This window comes from Bombus impatiens, unplaced genomic scaffold, assembly GCF_000188095.3.
Source record: "Bombus impatiens unplaced genomic scaffold, BIMP_2.2 scf_0129, whole genome shotgun sequence".
Lineage (NCBI taxonomy): Eukaryota > Metazoa > Arthropoda > Insecta > Hymenoptera > Apidae > Bombus > Bombus impatiens.
This window is the reverse complement of record NT_176548.1, coordinates 540,427-559,690: the sequence shown is the minus strand read 5'-3', so window position 1 is coordinate 559,690 and position 19,264 is coordinate 540,427. Positions and strand designations below refer to the sequence as shown.

Here is a 19,264-nt window from a genome sequence, read left to right as displayed (position 1 = left end):
TGAGTGAGCACTCTATAGAAGCGCTAGAGGCTTCCAACTGAAATTTAACAGAATTTCAATCGCCATCTCTTAGGAGAAGTATAAACTAAAAGGAGCGTCCGGAGAAATTTAAAGAGTGGCTGGAATGTACTATAGTAGATCAGGAAATCAAACAAATTTATAAGAAAAAGAATGATAAATATTAATCATTGTAAATATTGAAAGAAATAAATAACATGATCAAGCGTTTCCCTTACATATAAATTTGTTTCTTTCGCTACAAAATATTCCAAAGATATTTATTCTACAAACAATATAATCGGTAACTGCGCAGAACCTTTCACCTGCGCTTGATTTAAGATTAACGAAGCATGTTTAATTGTTCATCAGTCTGAAAACTAATCTTCGTAGAAAATGTCGTCGGTAGCATATATCGTTTTTCTGCTTGCCACAGCAGTGGTAAAAAGCCGCTTTACAGGTAATCCTCTCCTTTAATCGTATGCATTAAAAGTTATTTTTGACTATGATTAATAGATTCGAAGTGTATTAGAACAATTATGACTATGATTGCTTCCCAGATATATGCGCCTCAAAAATTTACACATTGAACGTTCCGCACGTAGTGCGTAATGGAACTGGACCAATCGATCTTTCCTGCATTTACAATGTCACTAAAGACGAGAACGGTCTTGTAATAAAATGGTACCATAACAAAGACCAAATCTATCAATGGATACCGCCAAGTAATACTAAACATAATTGAACTTTTTGAGCCGAGCGACCCTGTTCGATATATGATGTTTTTTCTTTTTATTGTAACCCAACTATAGTGCCACCTCAGGATATAGGAGTGATAGATGGATTTGCTGAATATCCTGAACAAAATTTAAGACATTCTAATTCACAATCTATAATACATTTGAAAATGGCCATGATCGAAATGAGCGGAGAGTATACTTGTATGATTAGCACCTTCCAGGAAGAGGACACGAAAGGAACAAAAATGATTATTTATGGTAACTCTGTGATTGTAAATAATAATCGAATAATTTATGTGACATATAACACTGTTACTTAATATTGTATTACAGTGCCAGAAACTAATCTGTCCATTCATGTTTCTTCTTTCAATAAAAGTCATTTGAATCTAACATGTGTAGCAAACGGAGCACAGCCGCGACCGATACTAAAAATTTACATAGAAGGAACTGAAGTCAATAATTATTATGATAAAACTGTAGAAGCAATAAAATATAAAAACATCCTTTTTGCAACGCGCAGTGCAATCGTAAAAAATCCTTTGGAACCATTGCTATTAGAGTGTGAAATTTCTATACCACACACGGATTATAAACGCAGAGAAAGAATCGTTTATTATCCTAGTTCGATTCGTTCCAATATAGGCATATAAACTAAAAAAAAAATGAACATATGCATCTAACTACCTTTTTCTATTTTCAGTTCAAACGTTATCACAGATTAGTAACGCGTCAAGCTATAAAATTGGTGACGTTATCCTCATCATCTACATAGTGTTATTATTAAAGTAAATAAATGTATAAGACAAAGAGCTTAAGACTTCTATATATGAAACTTGATGTATTTATGTTATTACCAAATTCTTCACAATCTTTTTAGGATTATAAAGTAATTAGTTCTGATAGATCTATATTCGTACAAAGCGAATTCTTATTATAGCAAAATTTCAAATCAGAAATCTCTCTAAATATCATGTCAAGACAGAAAATGCAATTGCGTGTGCGTTAAGGATTAAGGCGGAAACAGGAGATGGTGGGGAGATATATCTTCAACCAGCGGTCCTCGGAAAGATTATCACTTGCCGTTCAGCGCTCATCCACAAAGGATTCGTAAGTTGGCATCTTCAAAATTGGCATTTCAAGTCGTGTTGTTTAAATTTAGATAAGAAAAATTGATTCGACATAAATTTGCAGTGTTATACGTGTACTGTTCTATCATTTTTTTATAATTCTTTTTTATTTGAATTTAACAGAAAGTGTATAACATGATAGACGATATAATAACTACAGTTATTATTTTATTTGACAGTGAATTATCGAACCAGAAAATGAACTGCACTTATGTGGCACTATTTTTCATAGGTAAGCAATATTTATTTCTCATAATAGAAAATGTATTTTTTTAATATTTATTATAAGTGGAAGTATTCTGAAATTGATGAAATAGTTACTTTGCTCGAATATCCTAAAACAGATTTAAAATAAATCGGATTAGAGATTATAATATAATTTCCACTTGAAGCTGATAACATCATTATACAGCGCACCACTTAAAGCAGTTGTTACGATGTTATTGCATTTATTGCTGTACTTCTCATTAAAGAAGATAAAACATAAGTACAGTCAATTTTTTTAATATTCTTTCTTTATTAATGTAAACCGGAAAAAAAGGAGAAGAAGAAGAAGAAGGAACTCTAGTCGAAATATGCATTAGCTTATGCCCTATATAGATGCAATAACTTGTAATTACTTGCTTAACATTCATTGATGATCGTACACCTTTTTCGTAACATACATAAATGCATCAAATACGTTCCTTTATACTTTTTTAAACAAATAATTTTTTAATAGTGCTTTAAATATTGCTAACTCGGTTTTCAGCAAATTCTTTTAGTTAGAATAAAATAAAATGTATATATAAATATAAATAAGAAAAACATATTTTTTGCAATATAGTATGCGCATTATGGGTCTTTGGAGAAACTTTATCTTGCGAACAGTGTGGCAGAGAATGCGCCGAGAAATGTGGAACACGACAATTTCGTGCTTGTTGCTTCAACAATATGAAGAAAAGACAATTTGATCTTGGATTAAAATGGAGGATGAGACCACAGTTGTATACGAATTGGTTGTATCCGAATATCGACATGTACTGATTATTTGTCATATATTTTGTACTTCTGTGCCGGTATGCTTCATCGAAACAAGAAAAACGTTATGTACTCAGGGATAATTACTTTAATTATTGTTATAAATATTTTTATTTTGCAATGCCGTTCTAAATAAGAATATTTAATGTAGCATAATTTTCTTACGTTATCAAGTGCAATAAATTAAATATATCGAATACTTTAAATACACCGTTATTATTTTTTATTTTTTCTTAGACCATGTTTAAAACATGTTAGGAAAATAAAAGATAATGAAAAACTCCCTTCATAAAAAATATAATATTTATTTTTATATTATTTTTACATTCGATATTTACATATATTCACATACACTGTATTTAAGCAATCCAATTTTTTATACGTTTCATTATTTTTTTTAATGGAATTGACTGATTACTTCCATCAGAACAAATTTCCAACTTGTCTAATAATCTTTTGCTTTTATTTCTAATCATATTCCATTTTAATTTATCCAAACCAGGATACGATTCTTTGTTTAGAAGTATCATTAAATCTGATATATTATTCACAGCATCGAAAGTAATTAATCCTTTTGAGGTATTTTTTACCATTAAATTTTTTTCGGAATTTTTCTTCTTCTTTTTGGTTACAGATTCGTCTCTTACATCATCGAAATAAGATTCTCGATTACTGCCCTTAATATATGCCGAATTTCCTTTTGTTTCTCCGATTTTTGTGAATATTTTATGTTCCTTTCTATCAGCTATTGATGTATTTTGAATATATTTTAAATTAAAAGTATGACGATCTACAATTTCTACAAAAAATAAATTTTATAAATATATTATATATAAATAATATTTCTTTTTATTATATGATTCGTAAATTTGCTTCTATACCTCCTGCATCATCATTAGAGACACCATTTTTTATCTCACTTGGAACTGAAACATGTATAGCATTTTTATTTTCAACCCATGAAAATGTATTTTCAGATTTTGTTTCTTTGTTGTAATCTTGTATATCACAATCTAGATCTTCATCTGAATCATATTCACGTGGGGTAATTAATTTAAACATTGTATTCTTTAATCCGTAATTGCTGGGAATGCTATATAAATACAAATTTTTTAACTATAACAGTTTTATATAATAATTTATTATATTTATTTTGTTTTACATGCCTTGAGATAGGGTTATCTATCCATGGTACTGATAGCCATGATTTTAAATCATTTGTAAGTTCGTAGTCTTTGGGTAGCCAAGGTAATCCAACAAATTCAAAAGAGTATAGGTATTGGTATAAGTCATTATACCATGTACATGCTTTCTTAACTAGATACCTTGACAAAATCCTGTAGCAAAATATACCAATACTCCATAGCTATAGTTTATAAATTTACACTATGTAATACAAAAATAACATACCATATTCTACTAACGACAGCAAATGCAGTGATAGCAGTAGACCAGGCATGACCTAAATTTATTCTACATTTAAGAAAATATGCAGCATGTTTAGAGACCTGTTCCAAACGTAATATAAGTTTTGCAAAACCTTGTGTTTTAACCAAAACATATTCTACCATTTGTTTACTAGATAATGTAATATATTTTTCATCTATTCCAACATAGCTCTTCAAATTTTCATATTCCTTTTCAAGCGATAATGACAAATATTTGAGCAAAACTTTATTTATTTTAGACATTGATTTGACACCTTTGTCATTTCGAAATTTTCTTTTCATACGATAAATTAATCTGCTTAAAATTGCTGCTTCTTTGTGCAATAATTCTTGAGAAGTTATATCTTTTATAATTTTGTCCAGTGTTAATAGAAATGCAGATGCATCTAATAGTGACAAAAATAAAAAAATATCATGTACTTATTTATTAAATGGAAGATTATTCGCCTTTCGTATAAAAAATTTATATCACAACATTTTTTATTGTTTTACTTACAAGCAGAATTAAACTTACCAAATTTATGACGTTCGATATGACAAGTTGCATTGGGAGGACGTTCTAATTGCATGCGATTCCATATTGCTTCCATGCTGATTAATTATTTTAAATATAATTGATTTTTAGTACTAATTATAAAATAAGAACATAACCTCACTTCTTACTCATGTAATACAAAGAACGCGCTAATACATTTTATTTATTTTTATTAATGCCTTATAATTTATAGTGTATAAATTGAAATGAAGCATATACGCTCAAATTTACATAAATGTAATATATATTCGTGCGAATACATGTATACGCATGTAGCCAATGCTATCGACAACAATATACTGTTATTCCTCGAAAATCTGTAGGTGGAACAGGGGCAGGTCGAGACAATACAGGAGAACTTGGTGGAAGATCAAGAGGAAGTAATTTATATACACCACGATATCTGAAACCTCCTTGCACAATAGGACGGTACATTAAATTTGTCCATGACCCGTGACGTTGTGGCGAATTTGCAGGTTGTTTAAATCTCCAATACACAATTAAAATACATTAATAAAGGCGCAAGTAATGAATGTATTACATTATGTATGAAATCTCTATTATGTTCAGATTCAATAAATTACTATTAAATTCCTACCTGACACCTTTTATTGGTTCTAATTTTCGTAAATATGGTTGATTAGTTCTTTGTTGAACAATATTTAATAAAGGCCAGTTACATGTCGTTACTATGCAACCGATTCTATTAAAATGATCTAGTGGACAGAGATCACATATTCTTTTATCCATCATAAATCACTTGTAAATTTAAAAATTAGTAAAGATTTATTAATTCTAAAAACTAATTGAATACCGCGATTATCTTGAGCGAAGGGGCTGAATATTGTTATAATAACATTTGTTTTATATTTATTTATATATGAAATGTATACTAATATTTATATACAATACAAAGTTCAGATCAAACATCATTGACACTGAACAATAAATACTTTATTCGTGAGGTAATTATATTCGAAGGACCGATTGGGATTGGGGTGTAAAATAGGCGAGATATGGTTCAACAAGCATATGATAAACACGGATAACACCTGATTGTTCCAACGTAAAATAATCCACCAGTAATAACAGGTGCCCTGAAAACAGGACCGGCTTCATAAGGAGCTGGGACTGGTTTAGGTATAGGTGCACAGGTAATACACGGGTGACCTGTGCAGGGTGGACAAACGAAAGGGCGTGGGACGCAAGGTAAGAGTGAAGGTCGAGGCGGACATGGCATGCAGGTGACTGGCATAGGTGGACAACAATTAGGTTTTGATTCCAATTTGCATGGTGGAGTAGGACACGTATAGCAGCAAACAGGTTGAGGCGGGTACGATATAGAACAAGGTGGGCATTGTGGATCCATTGGTGGACAGCAACCGCAACTAAAACAATATTTAAGTTGACCGTTATTGCATTCATCAAGTGATAAAATACTTCACCCTTTCGATCATACCTTTCGATCATCTGTTTTAAATCGTTTTTCCCATAAGGTCGTTCACATTTTGTCATTACCGACATTTGACTCGGCAATGTAATTTGCAATTACACAACTACAAATTTTATTAATCTTATTAAAATAAAAGTCTGAAGTTTGGTATTAAAATAATAGAAAGGTGTTGATAGACGATTAATAATCTTTGTAAATATAGACAAATTCAATTATTACGTGAAAGTAAATTGTTTATAGTTAATGTATTTTATTCATATATTCATTATATAAATTTATTAACGACGCTGGTGTTCGTGGAGTAATTATAGCCAATGCTGCTTTAAAATGCTCTTTAGTGATTATAGAAGCATTTAAATCTTCTTCAAGTGCTTTTATAGCAGCTTCGTGACAAATTGCTTGGATTTCTGCTCCAGAATATCCTTCTGTAAGATCAACTAGATCTTGAATATGTACATCTTCGGCGATTGGCATATTTCTTAATTTTATATCGAAAATCTCTTGTCTGGCTTCATAATCAGGTAATGCCACGTATATTATCCTATCTAAACGACCAGGACGAAGAAGTGCCTGTAAAAAAGCAACATTTTAATTAATAAATATCTTTGATAAATATAGCTGTTTTCTAAAATGTAACTAACTTTATCAATTTTATCGGGTCGGTTAGTTGCTGCCACTAAAGTAACGCTGCCTAACGCAGTAACTCCATCCAGTTCTGTTAATAATTGTGCTAGAACTCGCTCTTGCACGTTGCTTCCGGCGCTTGACGAAGAACCTCTTTCACTTCCTAGTGCATCAATTTCATCAATAAATACTATTGAAGGTGATACTTGTCTTGCTTTCCGAAATACCTCTCTTACGGCTTTTTCGGATTCACCGACCCACTTTGAGAATAATTCTGGTCCCTGAAAACATTGTATTTTTTATCTCTTTTTTTTTTTGATTGGAAAAGTTTTAAATTGAACTTTAGTATGCCTAACCTTTATGTTTAAAAAATTTACTTTACTTTCTGTTGCAAGAGCTTTTGCAATCATTGTTTTAGAACAACCTGGTGGACCAAACATTAAAACACCTTTAGGTGGAGTTATACCCATCCTGAGAAACACTTCGGGATGGCGCAGTGGCCACTCAACAGCTTGTTTTAATTTTAATTTTAGGTCTTTTTGACCTCCTATATCCGACCATTGGATGTTCGGTACTTCTATTAAAACTTCTTTCATAGCTGACGGCTTTGTGACAGTTAAAGCATGTTCAAAGTTTGATATCGTTACTTTTAACGAAAGATCAGTGTTAGTTTTCTGTTGACATTTTACAGCATTCAGAACTGCTTGGGAACATAAACCATATAAATCGGCGCCGACAAATCCATGAGTAACAAAAGCGATATTTTGTATATCTTCTAAAGATAAAGTGTTCGGTATTTTTGATAACATTTTTTTAAATATCTCTGCGCGCATATTGGTAGTAGGTACATGAATTTCGAATTCTTTGTCTATTCTACCAGGTCTTCTAAGAGAATTATCTATAAGATCCAATTTCGAAGTTGTGGCAAGTATTACTACATTATCATTTGCATTTTGTATTCCATCAAAGAGTGCAGTTAATTGTGAAAGTATTCTTCTTTCGTGATCTGTAGTTGAAGTACTCCTTTTAGGGCATAAACTATCAATTTCTTCTATTAGAATAATGCTTGGAGCTTTATCTTTAGCTTCCGTGAAAATATCTTGCAATTTTTTCTCTGTTTCGCCTGAAGATTTGCTATAAATATCTGAACTGTAAATAGTGGTAGAATTAATATCATATTGCGATATCAAGGCATTGGCGATAGCAGATTTGCCAACACCAGAGGTGCCATATAATAATATTCCTTTACTAATGTAAAAGTTTCCAATACTTTGGTACAGACCAAGACCAATATTAAGAACATCTTTGATATCTTCTATTACGTTATCATATCCTCCAATATCTTGTATTTTAAATTTAGATTTTTTATTTTCATCTTTTTTTTTTTCTTGCTCTTCATTTAAAATCGTCCATTTTGTGTTGTACAGTGCTTTATACAATTTGGTATTACGTGTTTCATCTGTTATGCTCAATTGTTTAAACTGTTCAGATAATTTAACATTTTCACAGTCATCTGATATAACTTTGACAATCTTATAAATTAATTTCTTGCCATAAAAAGGCACACTGAATTTATTACCTATAGTAAATACTTTTTGCTCATTATGATTCTTAAGTATTATGTTAAGTTCCATGGTTGCTTCTGGCAATATATGTTTCCCAACACTACAGATTACAAATTCCTTGGCAATATCGACAGAAGAATTTAATTTTTCGATTTTAACATAACCTCGGAGGTTATTTAATTCTATTGCTGTAAAAAATGTGTGGGTAGAAAAATTTTTATATAGATTTTGGAAGATTCAATAAAAGATTTTACCATGTTTCGTTAACGAAACACTTGTTAAACTTTTATCCTTAGTTGGCCAAGCAGTTTTAACAACTTTACTTTCTCCAGCAATTACAAGAACACAATCCCCTATTGCAATTTCACATAATTGCAAAGCAGATTGCGATATAAATACCATATCATCCAATGCTCTTACATGGATATTTTTTGGCTGTTCTATGCAAAGAAACACTTATATAAAAGTAATTCAAACAATAGTAAATATAAGAGCATATATACCTGATAGATTATATGTTTCTACGGTACTATATAATATACCACCGTAAATGAAATTATGATTCCATGTTACAAGATTAGGTGGACAATTAGTGTTATGTACTTCTAGATCCTTTAGTGTCAAGATGCTCTGACATGTTTCACATGTCATCCAAGGAGAAAGACTTTTCCTCCCACTTTCTTTTCCTTTTGGTATCATTCTGAAACGATAGAAATAATTGGCTGGACATAATTCATAAAACGTTTCCACTCTACTATCTTTTGACAAAGCCTTTTGAAACATGTTTTATTGAAAGTACTAAATAAGTATTCAGGTGGGAGAACATAACCTCTAAATCACATACAAATGCTTTGTATCAAATGCAGTAAAAGCAGTTTTTGTAAAATGCGTACAAATTTACACGATTATTCTCAACCTGCAATTTTTAGTATCAAAATCAATATAAAAATATAAAAATCCATAGAAATATTTACAGAGAATTGCCGTCCGCCATGATAACATGTCCTTGCTCGGCATGCAACACCTAGACTATATACATATACATAAATTCTAATAAGTGGTTGATAGCAATGGTTAACAAATAAAGTATTCAATGATGATACGCGAACAACATATTCATTTTGAATGACGTCACAGACATTATTCCGATATATATAATGTAAAATATTCATTTCATTTATAAGTGGAAAGATATTACTTTAACATTAGAGATTTTAATTATTTTTTCATCGCAGCTAAATAAAGTTAGGTCATACTTTTTAATTCCATGAATTAACCCGTAAATAAATAAAAATATCCTACTTAAAGGAGCTGGTATAGTGTAATCTTAAGGATAAAGTTAGTAATCGACAAATAATAACAAGAAATTTCGAAAAAATGCACAAAGTGTTCACGAGGACCTTCAAACATGATCAGTAAAAATTTATTCTTCTATCGAATGTAATAAATTCTATCCTATGGTAAAAAAATATGCGGGGTAAAGGATGTACGATTCTTCCTTCTCTTAGCTTCTTCTCCTTTTTTAGTTTCGAATATCATCGTCCCAATATATCGAGCTCGTAAAATTCTCGTGGATGAATATAAGAGATAAGACAGGGATGGGATATCGCGATCACAGGTTTGGGGGAGCTGAGGAGGCTTATGGCTTATTGGTTCAATCTAACCGTTACATTACCGAATAATTTAAAATTGATTGCGTTTTATAAAACAGGTAATCCATTTTATTAATGTTATTCTGCAAATTGTATGTTCGTTTGAAAATTTGCTGATGAAACTTTTATTGATAGAGGGAAATTGGTCGTGTGGAATGTAGAGGTTCAGATGCAGACGAGATGAATCAGGTTCGGTGGAGCATAAAATCAGCAGCATCAGGCGCATCAGGGATCGTGGCAGGCAAGAGGCAAAAGACCGATGGATGGACGGGCCAGCCGTCACGAAGCGGGCCGACGTTCCCGTACCAAACGAGATTAATAGAGATCCGCCTGTCAGCCGGACGCCTCTCCGTCTGAGCGAGATCCAGTGGCTTCCAGACGGCCAGTCTTCTCGCAGATCGCAACCTGCGTGGGCAACAACCGATCGTGATCGATCGCACGGTGCGTCCTCTCTGGACTACCGCTTTGCATGTCGTGTGCGTGCGAGTCCAAGAGTATTCCGTGTACCACGAATCTTCTAGTCATCCGCGCGCGGGTATATATAGAGTAATGAGATAACAACCACTGTGACAAATTAGCACAATTTCGTCCACGCGGCGTTCACACCTACGTCTAGAGAATATCATTAAATTCTGTACGCATTTTTCAAACGGCAAACAACTCGTGCATCCTCGATACACAAACTCGTTTCCGAATCTCGCCATCCCGTCTCGGTAAATCTTATTCGACCGATTTACGTCCATCGTTATTCGTACCGATGCGAATACAAATCACGAGGGGTCAGTGGGCCGTATTCGGTGGCTTCACGTTAGTTTGCCTCGCCAATTTACGATTAGGTAGGCACCGCATCGCACTTTTTCATTCTGATTCGTCCTCTCTGCTCCTTTCTCTTTTTATCAAGTTTTCCGCGATGTATTCAATGCTTTTATATTTCAACCGACTCTTACAAGTTACGTTTGTTAGCATACAAAATAGTAACGTTTTCGAAGAAGCATGATTCTGTTTGATATCTGCATATCGGGGTTGTTTCTGTTTCAGCCATCGGTGACCAGAATGAAGGCAACGAAGGTAGGACACACAGGGAAGAGGTTCGACAACATGTATGCTGCGCCAGACACGAGAAAATGATCGATGTTGGATACGGTAAGCGAATTTAAGAAAAAGTATGTATTAAATTCTGGCCAATGTCAGGACGGAGCATACGGACAGAGATGCACAGAAGATTGCGGAGCGGTATAACGTTGAAAAGAGATTCGGCGAGAAGTTGCGTAATTTTAGCAACCGGCTAAATGTAAGTTACGTTCCCTCGTTTCACTCTTGCCGCCCCATATTCATGAGTGGTAAATGCTGGTGGCCTTGTCGCTAGATCCGATCCGGTAAATTAATATCGGGTGTTCAATCAATTGACGCCGATCGAGAGGATGAAGCATCCGGTGACGGTGTTGTCGTGTGCCCATGATCAAAAGATTTGACCGATTTATCATTGCGAGCTATCGCATTAAAATAGCGCGGGAATCGTCGAACCGATCGCGATTCGATCTCATTACTTGATTTTGTCACAGAGAGATCAATTGCCGCTTGTAGATCGGAGGCGATCAAAGGAACGAGTCTGTGATTCGTGGAATGTTAATGCCCCTCACGGACGAATAATTAAGGTTTCGCCGAAGCGGCCGGTTCCGCGAAACGATCGAAGGAACAACCACCCTTCGAGACGCCATCAATTGACAATTAAATGATTTTGTTGATGTCTGGTATCCTCGGCTGACGCTTAAATCATCGCTATGTCCAACGTCGCACCATCTTTCTACCTTCGATTACCTGAAAAGACCAGACCGGCAACGATTATTCGACTGATTGATCGGGCGTTCACGCGGTAGTCTGTTATTTCAAGTAGATCTCGAAATAATACCATTTATAGGAACAAACACGGAAAGGTGGCAGTGAAGTAGCCGAAGGTTCACGGTAATGTGAATCACCGAAGAATCAGCGCATTCCGTGTCCCACGCGTTCGCGCCAAAAATAGCACGGTTACACTATAGACGGTTCTACCCTCTTCTTATATCTTGTCAACTTGTTTAATGTGATACAAGTCGTAAATTTTGTACGATGATCGCGAGCATTACAGAGCGGCGCCATCGGATTTACTCGCGTCTTATTTTTCGCGAGCGAACTCCACGGCACGCAGTCAACAACATCATCCTACCGGTCTACTGAAATTTCATTGAACCTCCCTGGCCACACTTTATTGCTAACGCTAATCCCCTTTTTCGACAGTATCTTTGATTTTTATTTTCTCAGGAATATCGGGCGAAATTATCCAAATTGATGCAGGCCACTGTCGTAAACTGTGTCCACGACACGTGTTGGATGATCCAGGAGATGCGAGTCGGCCCACTGTACAGGTAAATATTTTTTCATACAGTTTTACTTATCAGAGTTTCGGTTCAGAAAAGAATGCAGGGTTACAGAGGTACATGGATGTATGTAATCCATGACTCATGCACAGCCGCAGGATGCACCTGGTACAAAAATCTTTTTAGGTGATCCCTGCCTTGGCGCAACGGGTTTGCGACAAAAAACGCGTCGCCATTGCGGAGTTTATCGAACCGGTCGTGAAACTGTCGAATTCCTCGACCCGGAATCCTTTAAAATTCAACGTCATGGTCACGCTTATTTTACGATTAAAAAGAGAAGGAAAGGATTGGCGAACTCGCGACATCTTTGAAAAGTCAGGAACGCGTATATAGCGAAGGAACCGATCTAAGTTCGAAAAACCGAGATCGGACGTCGTGGAATTCTGTTCGGGTAGTCGAGCGGTGTGTCGAAGAAAAAAGAAAGGACGAAGCGAAAAGACCGAATTCGCAAATAAAAAAAAAAAATATCGCGATATACGTTGCCACGGCAGGTTACGTATGCCAAGGGCTATACGAAGGGCGAAAAAGGCAGGAACATCATGTAGATTTATGACGCATGGGATCGACCAATCCGCCAGCTGGAATGCGGCCACGCCAGCACCGCGCGATCGTACGATCTACGCGACTTTTACGGCGTGTGCACCCCACACTGTATCGAGAACCGCGTATCTTCGTCGATGATCATCGTACACCTTTTATACATATGTACATACCTTACACATTCTATTCTCCAAAATTCATCGACAATCGTATCGCGACTAAACGATCATCGCGTGTTTCTACTTCGTTTCCATACGAATCGCAACTGTTGCCTCGAGTCCGACAGTGTTAAAACGGCAGTGGACTCTAATTAGCATGGTAAACGAACGTGTCGTAATAATTCGCGAATAATTCGAGAACGACCCTTCTTGGGGAGAAAGCTATTTTCGTCACGTGATGCAACCCGATCGGTGGTTTACGATCTTGCAGCACCCACGCTGCAGGAGAGAAACAGGCTTGAGAAGAAGAAATGTTGCACGCGATATGCAGAAAGAAGAGGATGTGTTTTGCGTCCTTGGAAGGTCGCATCGAGCCGGGTCACCGCTCCGGCGCCAGCTTGGCCAGCTACTAAATCCCGAATCGTGTTCCTGGGATCTTGAGGATGGATGTACCTGAGAACAGAATTTATTAGAAAATATTCTTAGCCAGAAATATCACCGGGGGTACAAACGAGAGAAGAAAATGGGTAGAGGCACCGATGCCTTTGCACGAACAAAGATAACGGTCGATGTTATCCCGCAGCGAGAATAATTAAATGGCCCGCGTGTCGCGAAAGAACTCGAGTACTAAAGAAAACGTCCGAACGAGAGATAACGAGGCGCGCGAATATTATAAATTCCTTCGTGGACACCATCGATACTTTCTCGCTTGGCAAACGTACGACGGAATAAAGTACGAATTCTGTGAAGTCGCGTGCTCGCTTTGCTCATTCAACATCTGTATCGATAAAATGTTCCCCCGTGTGATACATGACCAACCATTCTAGAAGCGTGTTCTTCTTCCTTACCAGCGGCAACATTTCATCCGATCCGATTAAAATATCCGAGTTTCCGTTTCGCTCATGTTCAACGTAACTCATTTGCACATTTTGTTCTTTCAGAGATGTTTCCCGGAATCGCATTGTCGTCCAAGGGCGGCAAAATTGGAGAGGGTGTCAACGATTCAAGGTGTTCGTGTGATCGAAGTCACAGAAGCTTGCGAATGCACGCCTGATTCGTCCTGTAGGCGAGAATCCTTCACGCATCTCGTACATTCTGGCACTCCTCACCAAGCCGTGATTGATGTCGGAGTATGTATGGGTCACTGTGCTAAAGGTATATCATTTTCTTTCGTTCGATATCATTCGCCCGTAATCGTTATCGATAATCGTCGATGTGTCTTTTGAAAGATCTTGGATGCAAACCGGTGAGGAACAGTACGGTTAGCATCAAAGGACCGAATGGTACGTCAAATTTCCTACGTTCGTAGTAGATAACGTAATTTCACTCGAGAATAGGTGTACTTATTACGTTACATTTTAGGGGACGAAGTGTACCAAGTGATTGAGAAATGTGGCTGCGCTGGAACATGCCACAAAATGGACCACATGGAGACCGTTTTAGATTTCAGCGAAGTGGAAATTAAGGATGGTACAAACACGACGGATGTTAGGCCAGTCGTTCGGGTAAATTTTCTACCACGCGATCTCAGATACCACTATGATCGTATTATAATTTATCGTTGACTTTGTATTTGTGCAAATAGCAAATTAATGTCGGACAATGCGTTGGGACGTGTCCAGGGAACGAGACGGAAATGTGTCTTTTGAGAGACAAAAAAGAGCCATCGAGATGCTTGGCGGGTCTGTACTCGAAGCAACATACTTGTACACCCGCCAGATTCAAAGTTCACGAATACAGGTATTCGGGGATGCAGGTTAATCATCGACGATGCAAATACAATTAAACATACATCGGTGTGGTTTTTCGTTTATTTCAGGACACGTCGTGGATCGAAGAGAGAAATTATTCAAATTACCCAATGTGCCTGTGTCTGAATAAAATAGAGAGGACCGAGAGAAGTCTGTTCGATCCAACGGGCCAATGGAACAGACTTGTAGAAACATTCAAGCTACTTTATGCGTCGCGTAAATACAAAGTACCATTTCGATGTTCCTACATGCACCGTGTATTGGTATGATAAATAAACGTACAATGACTTTCTAGAAAACGTCAACTGGCTACCTAAAACTAGTCCACGCTCGTCGTGTTCCATCCGATTCGTTCGCCGTTGTCTATCGTCATATTAAATGATTCTGCAAGTTTCACGGTAATCGAGTCAATTCTTTGAGAAACGTCTGACAAGTTTAGAATTAGTTCCAGCTATTGGTATCGTTAATTCGTCTTACGACGTAAGATGATAAAAGCGGGATTACATTTGGCAAGACGCAATAAGACGTTCAGCAAGTTGCTTTCGCGAATTTGACGCGCATTTCTACGAAAGACACGCCAACTGGCACTAGCCAACTTTGTACTTACGACTATTCCCTAGCTCGTTCCCGTTTCGTCTTGCGCTCACATACGAATAATGCAACAAAAAGAACGAGGTCGAAGCCGGTGCTCGATGTTCGAACGCGGAGGCGAAAATACACGCTGACACCCTCGCGAGATCCGTCATCGTCCTCGTAGGAAAACAACCGATTATTCGCGACATCTAAATATCGCTGCGTGGCCACATGACTCGCCACTCACGAATCTACGGAATTTAGGAAGCGTGAGCTTTTTTTAATAGCCCCGCGATGTCATCATCTCGTTCCTGGTGGGTTTCGTACGCTTCGCAATGCTATCGTGTATAATCGACCTTTATCGGTTTTTGTCCTTTCCTCGTATCTATTTTTTAATCGCACAACTATTTTGTTTCCAGAGAAACGCAAAATTTCTTACCTAAAATACAAATGTTTCAAGCGTAAAAAATTTCAAAAAGCAATAACTTCTCGACAGCTAAAAGAAACGGAATGCGCACTCGATGGTCCAGCTTGATCGAAGATGATCTAAGATGGGTTAATAAGAAGCAAATGGGGGAAAAGAAAAGTCACATTTTCGAGTCGTGTTGAGTCGCGTCGAGTCGCGTAGCGTCGCGTCGGTGTCCCGTGAGAGAAGCCGATGTCGCTGCGGGGAGCAACGCGGGGGAGGCAACTCCCGGCATAGCATAAAGGTGACTCCTCGCAGCCAAGACCTCCCATATGCTACTTAGCGTTCCGTTCGGTTCGGCAAACCTCCTGTCCGCTAGCAGAGAAGGTGTCCGCTCCTTCCTCCGCTAAGAAGCGTTTGTCACTGACTTAACGTAGATTCGGTCGATGTTACACACTGTCATCGAGCTTTCGATTCTTCAAACGAACCCGGAGAGATCAGCATCGTTGGTAGTCGTCGTCGTCGTCGTCGTGTGTTTCGAGCCCACTTTCGGACCTGTTCTCCATTCTGACCAACGATCCATATACGAGAATGATATCGAGTGACGTTCGGTTTTTTCTTTTGGCGATACTCTTCCTATCGTGTACTTTCAACGTACACGCACACCCGAATCGCTTCTCCGAAGATGATAATCCCAACGAGGAAGAACTTGTCAACTCCTGGTCTTTGGATGACTTAAACGAAGGAAGCGAGCACGATGCTCGTCGGGACGAGGCTCTAGAAAAACTACAACAGGTCCGTCTCCAGATAATTGTGTCGTATGCCTTGCTGTTTGTGTGAGACTTGGTGAAAACTGAACTTTTGTTTTCGAAGGGTCAAAAATATGAGTGAAACGACTAAGTAAATCCCATTTACGGAAGTCGCGTGTTTCAAACGACCGCGTTAACCAGTCGATGAAATCGTTACAGGTTCTTGGTATCCGGAGTCACAGCGAGAAAACAGGACGTCGCAAGGTGCCACCGCAATTTATGGTGGAACTGTATAATAATGTAGCAGATCCCAGTGGTGTCACGCGTGGCAAAAATCCATACAATGCCAAGGTTGTCCGCAGCTTCATCGAAAGAGGTAAACCTCTAACCACTTCCATAGCGTAGGTCATCGTTTCGTCTGCGATCGAAATTTTCACTAAAACAAAAACTTTTACGCAGATACCACCTTATCGCGATTCTACTTCTTCAACATCACGGGTTTAGAGATGGACGAATCTGTTTTGGAGGCAGAGCTTCATCTTTATCGGAAGAGAACACCTTTGAAAATTATGCATCCATCCACTTTAGCTTCACCCTATTATTTGGTAAGTATACGTCAATCGCAATTTGTCGACTTTTTAAGGATTCGGATAACGAATATATCTTCCTTTAGATAAGAGTATATCAAGTCTTGGATGAGAAAAGTTTAGACGTGCCCGATCTTCACAGGCTGTTGAACGTTAGATACGTCGGGGCACACGCGTCCGGTTGGCAGGCAAGTTTCAAGATAATGGAATTTTTAGAAAATACTATATTTTCTCGCTGTACTAAGCATTCGACATTTTTCATCAGATATTCAATGTAAAACAAGCGGTTCTTGCCTGGTTAACTGGAGAACCAAATCTTGGTCTTTTGGTAACGGCTTCCACTTTGTTCGAGGATCAAGTGACTGTAGAGTTTTCCCGGCGAAACGAGTACCATCATAGCAAACAACCGATCTTGGTACTCTTTGATGACGACGGGAAAGGACACCGAGGCGAACGTGGCAACAACGAGAGCGAAGAAACATCCTACGAGGACGAAGACGAGAAGAACGATTTGAAGAACGAGTACGGTGAAAAGAACGCCGAGAAACGCGATCGAGGAAAAGGTCAACCGGAAGAGACTCGATGGGAAAACGAGAATAAATCCGAATACTTTCAAAGGCAGAAGAGAACGCAAATAGGAGAACACGATGTAGTGACACAGACTGCTCGGGTAACCCGAGATTTTGCAGAAGAGACGCCCAAACGACGTCGAAGGGAAACCATTTCCTCTTCAAGAAAATTAAAGAAAAACGTTTATTCGCACGGCTTGACCTCGATGGACATATATCAACGAGCGATACGCCGCGAAAGAATGGGAGAAAGAGTTCGTCAAAGGCCAATGTCTTTGTCGAATGAAAATTTCCGTGAGAAACGGTCAATTAAAAGTCACGCTTCCGTTCGACAAAATGTCACCGAATGTACGAGGCACGAGCTCTACGTCGACTTTAAAGAAATCGGTCTTTCCTCCTCTATCATCGCTCCGCTCGGTTATTCCGCCTATCATTGCAAAGGCATCTGCGAATCGCCATTGAGTCAAGATCAACAGCCGACAAATCACGCGACTATTCAGGGAATCGTTCACAAAATGGGACTGGTGAAGGGGGTTGAGAGACCTTGCTGCGTACCCACGAAACTATTGGGCACAACCATTCTATTCTTTGATGACAATGAAAACGTGGTCCTGAAAGTTTATCAAGACATGATAGCGGATCGTTGCGGATGTCGTTAAGGATCTCATGGTTTTTTTATTCCCCTTGTGAAGGAAGAAGCAGCCGAAGCGTCAAAGTATGTGTTAATGGTATTGAAAAGAAGAAGAATGCGTGAATATGTATGTGAGGAAAGAGAAAGAAAAAGTGGGAGTGCGCGCGAGAAAGAGAGAAAGAAAGAGAGCGAATGTAAGAGTGGCAGAATATCTGAATCAGGTAAAAATGATTTTTACGCGTTAGCACGAGAGTCATTCCTAAAGATTCGTCTGAAGATCGCCGTTTAATTGACGTCCCAACATTGTACATAAGAACATTCCTAAATTCGCGTAGAACTAAGCGTATCAATGATTAGAATGTGTCTATATCATAGCCTATATCTTCATTAAATTATTATTATAACCACACGTAGGGAATTTATCGTCTCGATCATTGTATATACTACTGTGTCGTAAAATGAGTTAGAGTTATTTATATTTTAATTATGACAAATAAAACGAGTATTTAAGCTATCGAGCCGTCTTTACGCTTAATATGTAACTCGCTCCTTCTCACACTATCACGATCGAACGAGATTCGCTCTACGAACCGTAGGTTCTATATTTGGAAGGATGGTATGTATTGCTTCCATCGTGATACATTTGAAATTACTTATTTTAATAAATCGCGTGTCATCCCTCCCCCAAATAAACGAAGCCGGTCGAACGGACGAGCGAGCGA

General features: G+C 37.5%; 7 protein-coding genes across 14 annotated transcripts; 4 read left to right on the top strand and 3 right to left on the bottom strand.

Moving 5' to 3' along the window:
* The first annotated feature begins 282 nt into the window (after positions 1 to 282).
* On the top strand, positions 283 to 1,758 carry LOC100742743. 2 transcript variants are annotated; one of them, XM_024365191.2, is made up of 6 exons: positions 283 to 457; positions 558 to 722; positions 810 to 995; positions 1,071 to 1,361; positions 1,441 to 1,525; positions 1,618 to 1,758. In XM_024365191.2, the coding sequence occupies exons 1-6, from the start codon at positions 394 to 396 to the stop codon at positions 1,628 to 1,630; spliced, it is 804 nt and encodes a 267-aa protein (XP_024220959.1). In that variant the 5' UTR covers positions 283 to 393; the 3' UTR covers positions 1,631 to 1,758. The 2 variants fall into 2 exon arrangements, with proteins under 2 accessions (XP_024220959.1, XP_003486752.1); XM_003486704.4 differs by lacking the exon at positions 1,618 to 1,758 and having other exon boundaries at positions 284 to 457; positions 1,441 to 1,549.
* On the top strand, positions 1,686 to 3,093 carry LOC100748355. The gene is made up of 3 exons (XM_003486667.3): positions 1,686 to 1,847; positions 2,047 to 2,099; positions 2,694 to 3,093. Exons 1-3 carry the CDS (start codon positions 1,768 to 1,770, stop codon positions 2,891 to 2,893), a joined length of 333 nt encoding a protein of 110 aa, XP_003486715.1. The 5' UTR covers positions 1,686 to 1,767; the 3' UTR covers positions 2,894 to 3,093.
* A 79-nt stretch (positions 3,094 to 3,172) lies between these two features.
* Positions 3,173 to 5,171, bottom strand: LOC100742621. Of its 2 annotated transcripts, none has more exons than XM_024365188.1 (5): positions 4,850 to 5,171; positions 4,298 to 4,721; positions 4,054 to 4,224; positions 3,769 to 3,980; positions 3,173 to 3,686 (listed from the first exon to the last, which is right to left on the bottom strand). In XM_024365188.1, the coding sequence occupies exons 1-5, from the start codon at positions 4,923 to 4,925 to the stop codon at positions 3,247 to 3,249; spliced, it is 1,323 nt and encodes a 440-aa protein (XP_024220956.1). In that variant the 5' UTR covers positions 4,926 to 5,171; the 3' UTR covers positions 3,173 to 3,246. The 2 variants fall into 2 exon arrangements, with proteins under 2 accessions (XP_024220956.1, XP_024220957.1); XM_024365189.2 differs by having other exon boundaries at positions 4,298 to 4,755; positions 4,850 to 5,096.
* Positions 5,172 to 5,891: 720 nt separating this feature from the next.
* LOC105680275 (sperm mitochondrial-associated cysteine-rich protein-like) lies at positions 5,892 to 6,385 on the bottom strand. Its single transcript, XM_012381146.3, has 2 exons — positions 6,330 to 6,385; positions 5,892 to 6,258 (listed from the first exon to the last, which is right to left on the bottom strand). Exons 1-2 carry the CDS (start codon positions 6,383 to 6,385, stop codon positions 5,892 to 5,894), a joined length of 423 nt encoding a protein of 140 aa, XP_012236569.3.
* Positions 6,386 to 6,543: 158 nt separating this feature from the next.
* Positions 6,544 to 16,283, bottom strand: LOC105680189 (ATPase family protein 2 homolog). Of its 5 annotated transcripts, none has more exons than XM_033318854.1 (6): positions 9,487 to 9,640; positions 9,058 to 9,212; positions 8,767 to 8,952; positions 7,304 to 8,700; positions 6,965 to 7,228; positions 6,544 to 6,893 (listed from the first exon to the last, which is right to left on the bottom strand). In XM_033318854.1, the coding sequence occupies exons 1-6, from the start codon at positions 9,504 to 9,506 to the stop codon at positions 6,564 to 6,566; spliced, it is 2,352 nt and encodes a 783-aa protein (XP_033174745.1). In that variant the 5' UTR covers positions 9,507 to 9,640; the 3' UTR covers positions 6,544 to 6,563. The 5 variants fall into 5 exon arrangements, with proteins under 5 accessions (XP_033174745.1, XP_012236741.1, XP_033174746.1 ...); XM_012381318.3 differs by having other exon boundaries at positions 9,016 to 9,212; positions 9,487 to 9,506; XM_024365183.2 differs by lacking the exon at positions 9,487 to 9,640 and adding an exon at positions 15,635 to 16,283 and having other exon boundaries at positions 6,564 to 6,893; positions 9,016 to 9,212.
* On the top strand, positions 10,387 to 15,332 carry LOC100742502. 2 transcript variants are annotated; one of them, XM_012381346.3, is made up of 8 exons: positions 10,387 to 10,605; positions 11,203 to 11,307; positions 12,463 to 12,566; positions 14,218 to 14,431; positions 14,506 to 14,559; positions 14,639 to 14,781; positions 14,862 to 15,016; positions 15,096 to 15,332. In XM_012381346.3, the coding sequence occupies exons 1-8, from the start codon at positions 10,428 to 10,430 to the stop codon at positions 15,151 to 15,153; spliced, it is 1,011 nt and encodes a 336-aa protein (XP_012236769.1). In that variant the 5' UTR covers positions 10,387 to 10,427; the 3' UTR covers positions 15,154 to 15,332. The 2 variants fall into 2 exon arrangements, with proteins under 2 accessions (XP_012236769.1, XP_012236770.1); XM_012381347.3 differs by having other exon boundaries at positions 10,504 to 11,000.
* On the top strand, positions 16,235 to 19,057 carry LOC105680284 (bone morphogenetic protein 2-like). The gene is made up of 6 exons (XM_024365185.2): positions 16,235 to 16,238; positions 16,520 to 16,801; positions 16,975 to 17,131; positions 17,215 to 17,360; positions 17,429 to 17,530; positions 17,608 to 19,057. The coding sequence occupies exons 2-6, from the start codon at positions 16,598 to 16,600 to the stop codon at positions 18,568 to 18,570; spliced, it is 1,572 nt and encodes a 523-aa protein (XP_024220953.1). The 5' UTR covers positions 16,235 to 16,238; positions 16,520 to 16,597; the 3' UTR covers positions 18,571 to 19,057.
* Positions 19,058 to 19,264: the final 207 nt, after the last annotated feature.

What these genes read in the sequence shown, in the direction of transcription:
- LOC105680275 (XM_012381146.3), bottom strand. Translation starts at nt 6,385, where the DNA reads ATGACAAAATGTGAACGACCTTATGGGAAAAACGATTTAAAACAGATG. An exon ending in TTAAAACAGATGATCGAAAG is followed by an intron (nt 6,259 to 6,329) that starts GTATGATCGAAA and finishes ATATTGTTTTAG; the next exon opens with TTGCGGTTGCTGTCCACCAA.
- LOC105680189 (XM_012381318.3), bottom strand. Translation starts at nt 9,506, where the DNA reads ATGGCGGACGGCAATTCTCT. An exon ending in AGAAACATATAATCTATCAG is followed by an intron (nt 8,953 to 9,015) that starts GTATATATGCTC and finishes TTCTTTGCATAG; the next exon opens with AACAGCCAAAAAATATCCAT. An exon ending in TGTTTCGTTAACGAAACATG is followed by an intron (nt 8,701 to 8,766) that starts GTAAAATCTTTT and finishes CATTTTTTACAG; the next exon opens with CAATAGAATTAAATAACCTC.
- LOC100742502 (XM_012381346.3), top strand. Translation starts at nt 10,428, where the DNA reads ATGGACGGGCCAGCCGTCACGAAGCGGGCCGACGTTCCCGTACCAAAC. An exon ending in ATGTTAGGCCAGTCGTTCGG is followed by an intron (nt 14,782 to 14,861) that starts GTAAATTTTCTA and finishes TTGTGCAAATAG; the next exon opens with CAAATTAATGTCGGACAATG. An exon ending in TTCAAAGTTCACGAATACAG is followed by an intron (nt 15,017 to 15,095) that starts GTATTCGGGGAT and finishes CGTTTATTTCAG; the next exon opens with GACACGTCGTGGATCGAAGA.
- LOC100742743 (XM_024365191.2), top strand. Translation starts at nt 394, where the DNA reads ATGTCGTCGGTAGCATATATCGTTTTTCTGCTTGCCACAGCAGTGGTA. An exon ending in CTATCAATGGATACCGCCAA is followed by an intron (nt 723 to 809) that starts GTAATACTAAAC and finishes ACCCAACTATAG; the next exon opens with TGCCACCTCAGGATATAGGA. An exon ending in AACAAAAATGATTATTTATG is followed by an intron (nt 996 to 1,070) that starts GTAACTCTGTGA and finishes ATTGTATTACAG; the next exon opens with TGCCAGAAACTAATCTGTCC.
- LOC105680284 (XM_024365185.2), top strand. Translation starts at nt 16,598, where the DNA reads ATGATATCGAGTGACGTTCGGTTTTTTCTTTTGGCGATACTCTTCCTA. An exon ending in TAGCTTCACCCTATTATTTG is followed by an intron (nt 17,361 to 17,428) that starts GTAAGTATACGT and finishes ATCTTCCTTTAG; the next exon opens with ATAAGAGTATATCAAGTCTT. An exon ending in CACACGCGTCCGGTTGGCAG is followed by an intron (nt 17,531 to 17,607) that starts GCAAGTTTCAAG and finishes ATTTTTCATCAG; the next exon opens with ATATTCAATGTAAAACAAGC.
- LOC100742621 (XM_024365188.1), bottom strand. Translation starts at nt 4,925, where the DNA reads ATGGAAGCAATATGGAATCGCATGCAATTAGAACGTCCTCCCAATGCA. An exon ending in TATCGAACGTCATAAATTTG is followed by an intron (nt 4,722 to 4,849) that starts GTAAGTTTAATT and finishes TGTCACTATTAG; the next exon opens with ATGCATCTGCATTTCTATTA. An exon ending in ATAGATAACCCTATCTCAAG is followed by an intron (nt 3,981 to 4,053) that starts GCATGTAAAACA and finishes GTATTTATATAG; the next exon opens with CATTCCCAGCAATTACGGAT.
- LOC100748355 (XM_003486667.3), top strand. Translation starts at nt 1,768, where the DNA reads ATGGTGGGGAGATATATCTTCAACCAGCGGTCCTCGGAAAGATTATCA. An exon ending in CGCTCATCCACAAAGGATTC is followed by an intron (nt 1,848 to 2,046) that starts GTAAGTTGGCAT and finishes TTTATTTGACAG; the next exon opens with TGAATTATCGAACCAGAAAA. An exon ending in TGTGGCACTATTTTTCATAG is followed by an intron (nt 2,100 to 2,693) that starts GTAAGCAATATT and finishes TTTGCAATATAG; the next exon opens with TATGCGCATTATGGGTCTTT.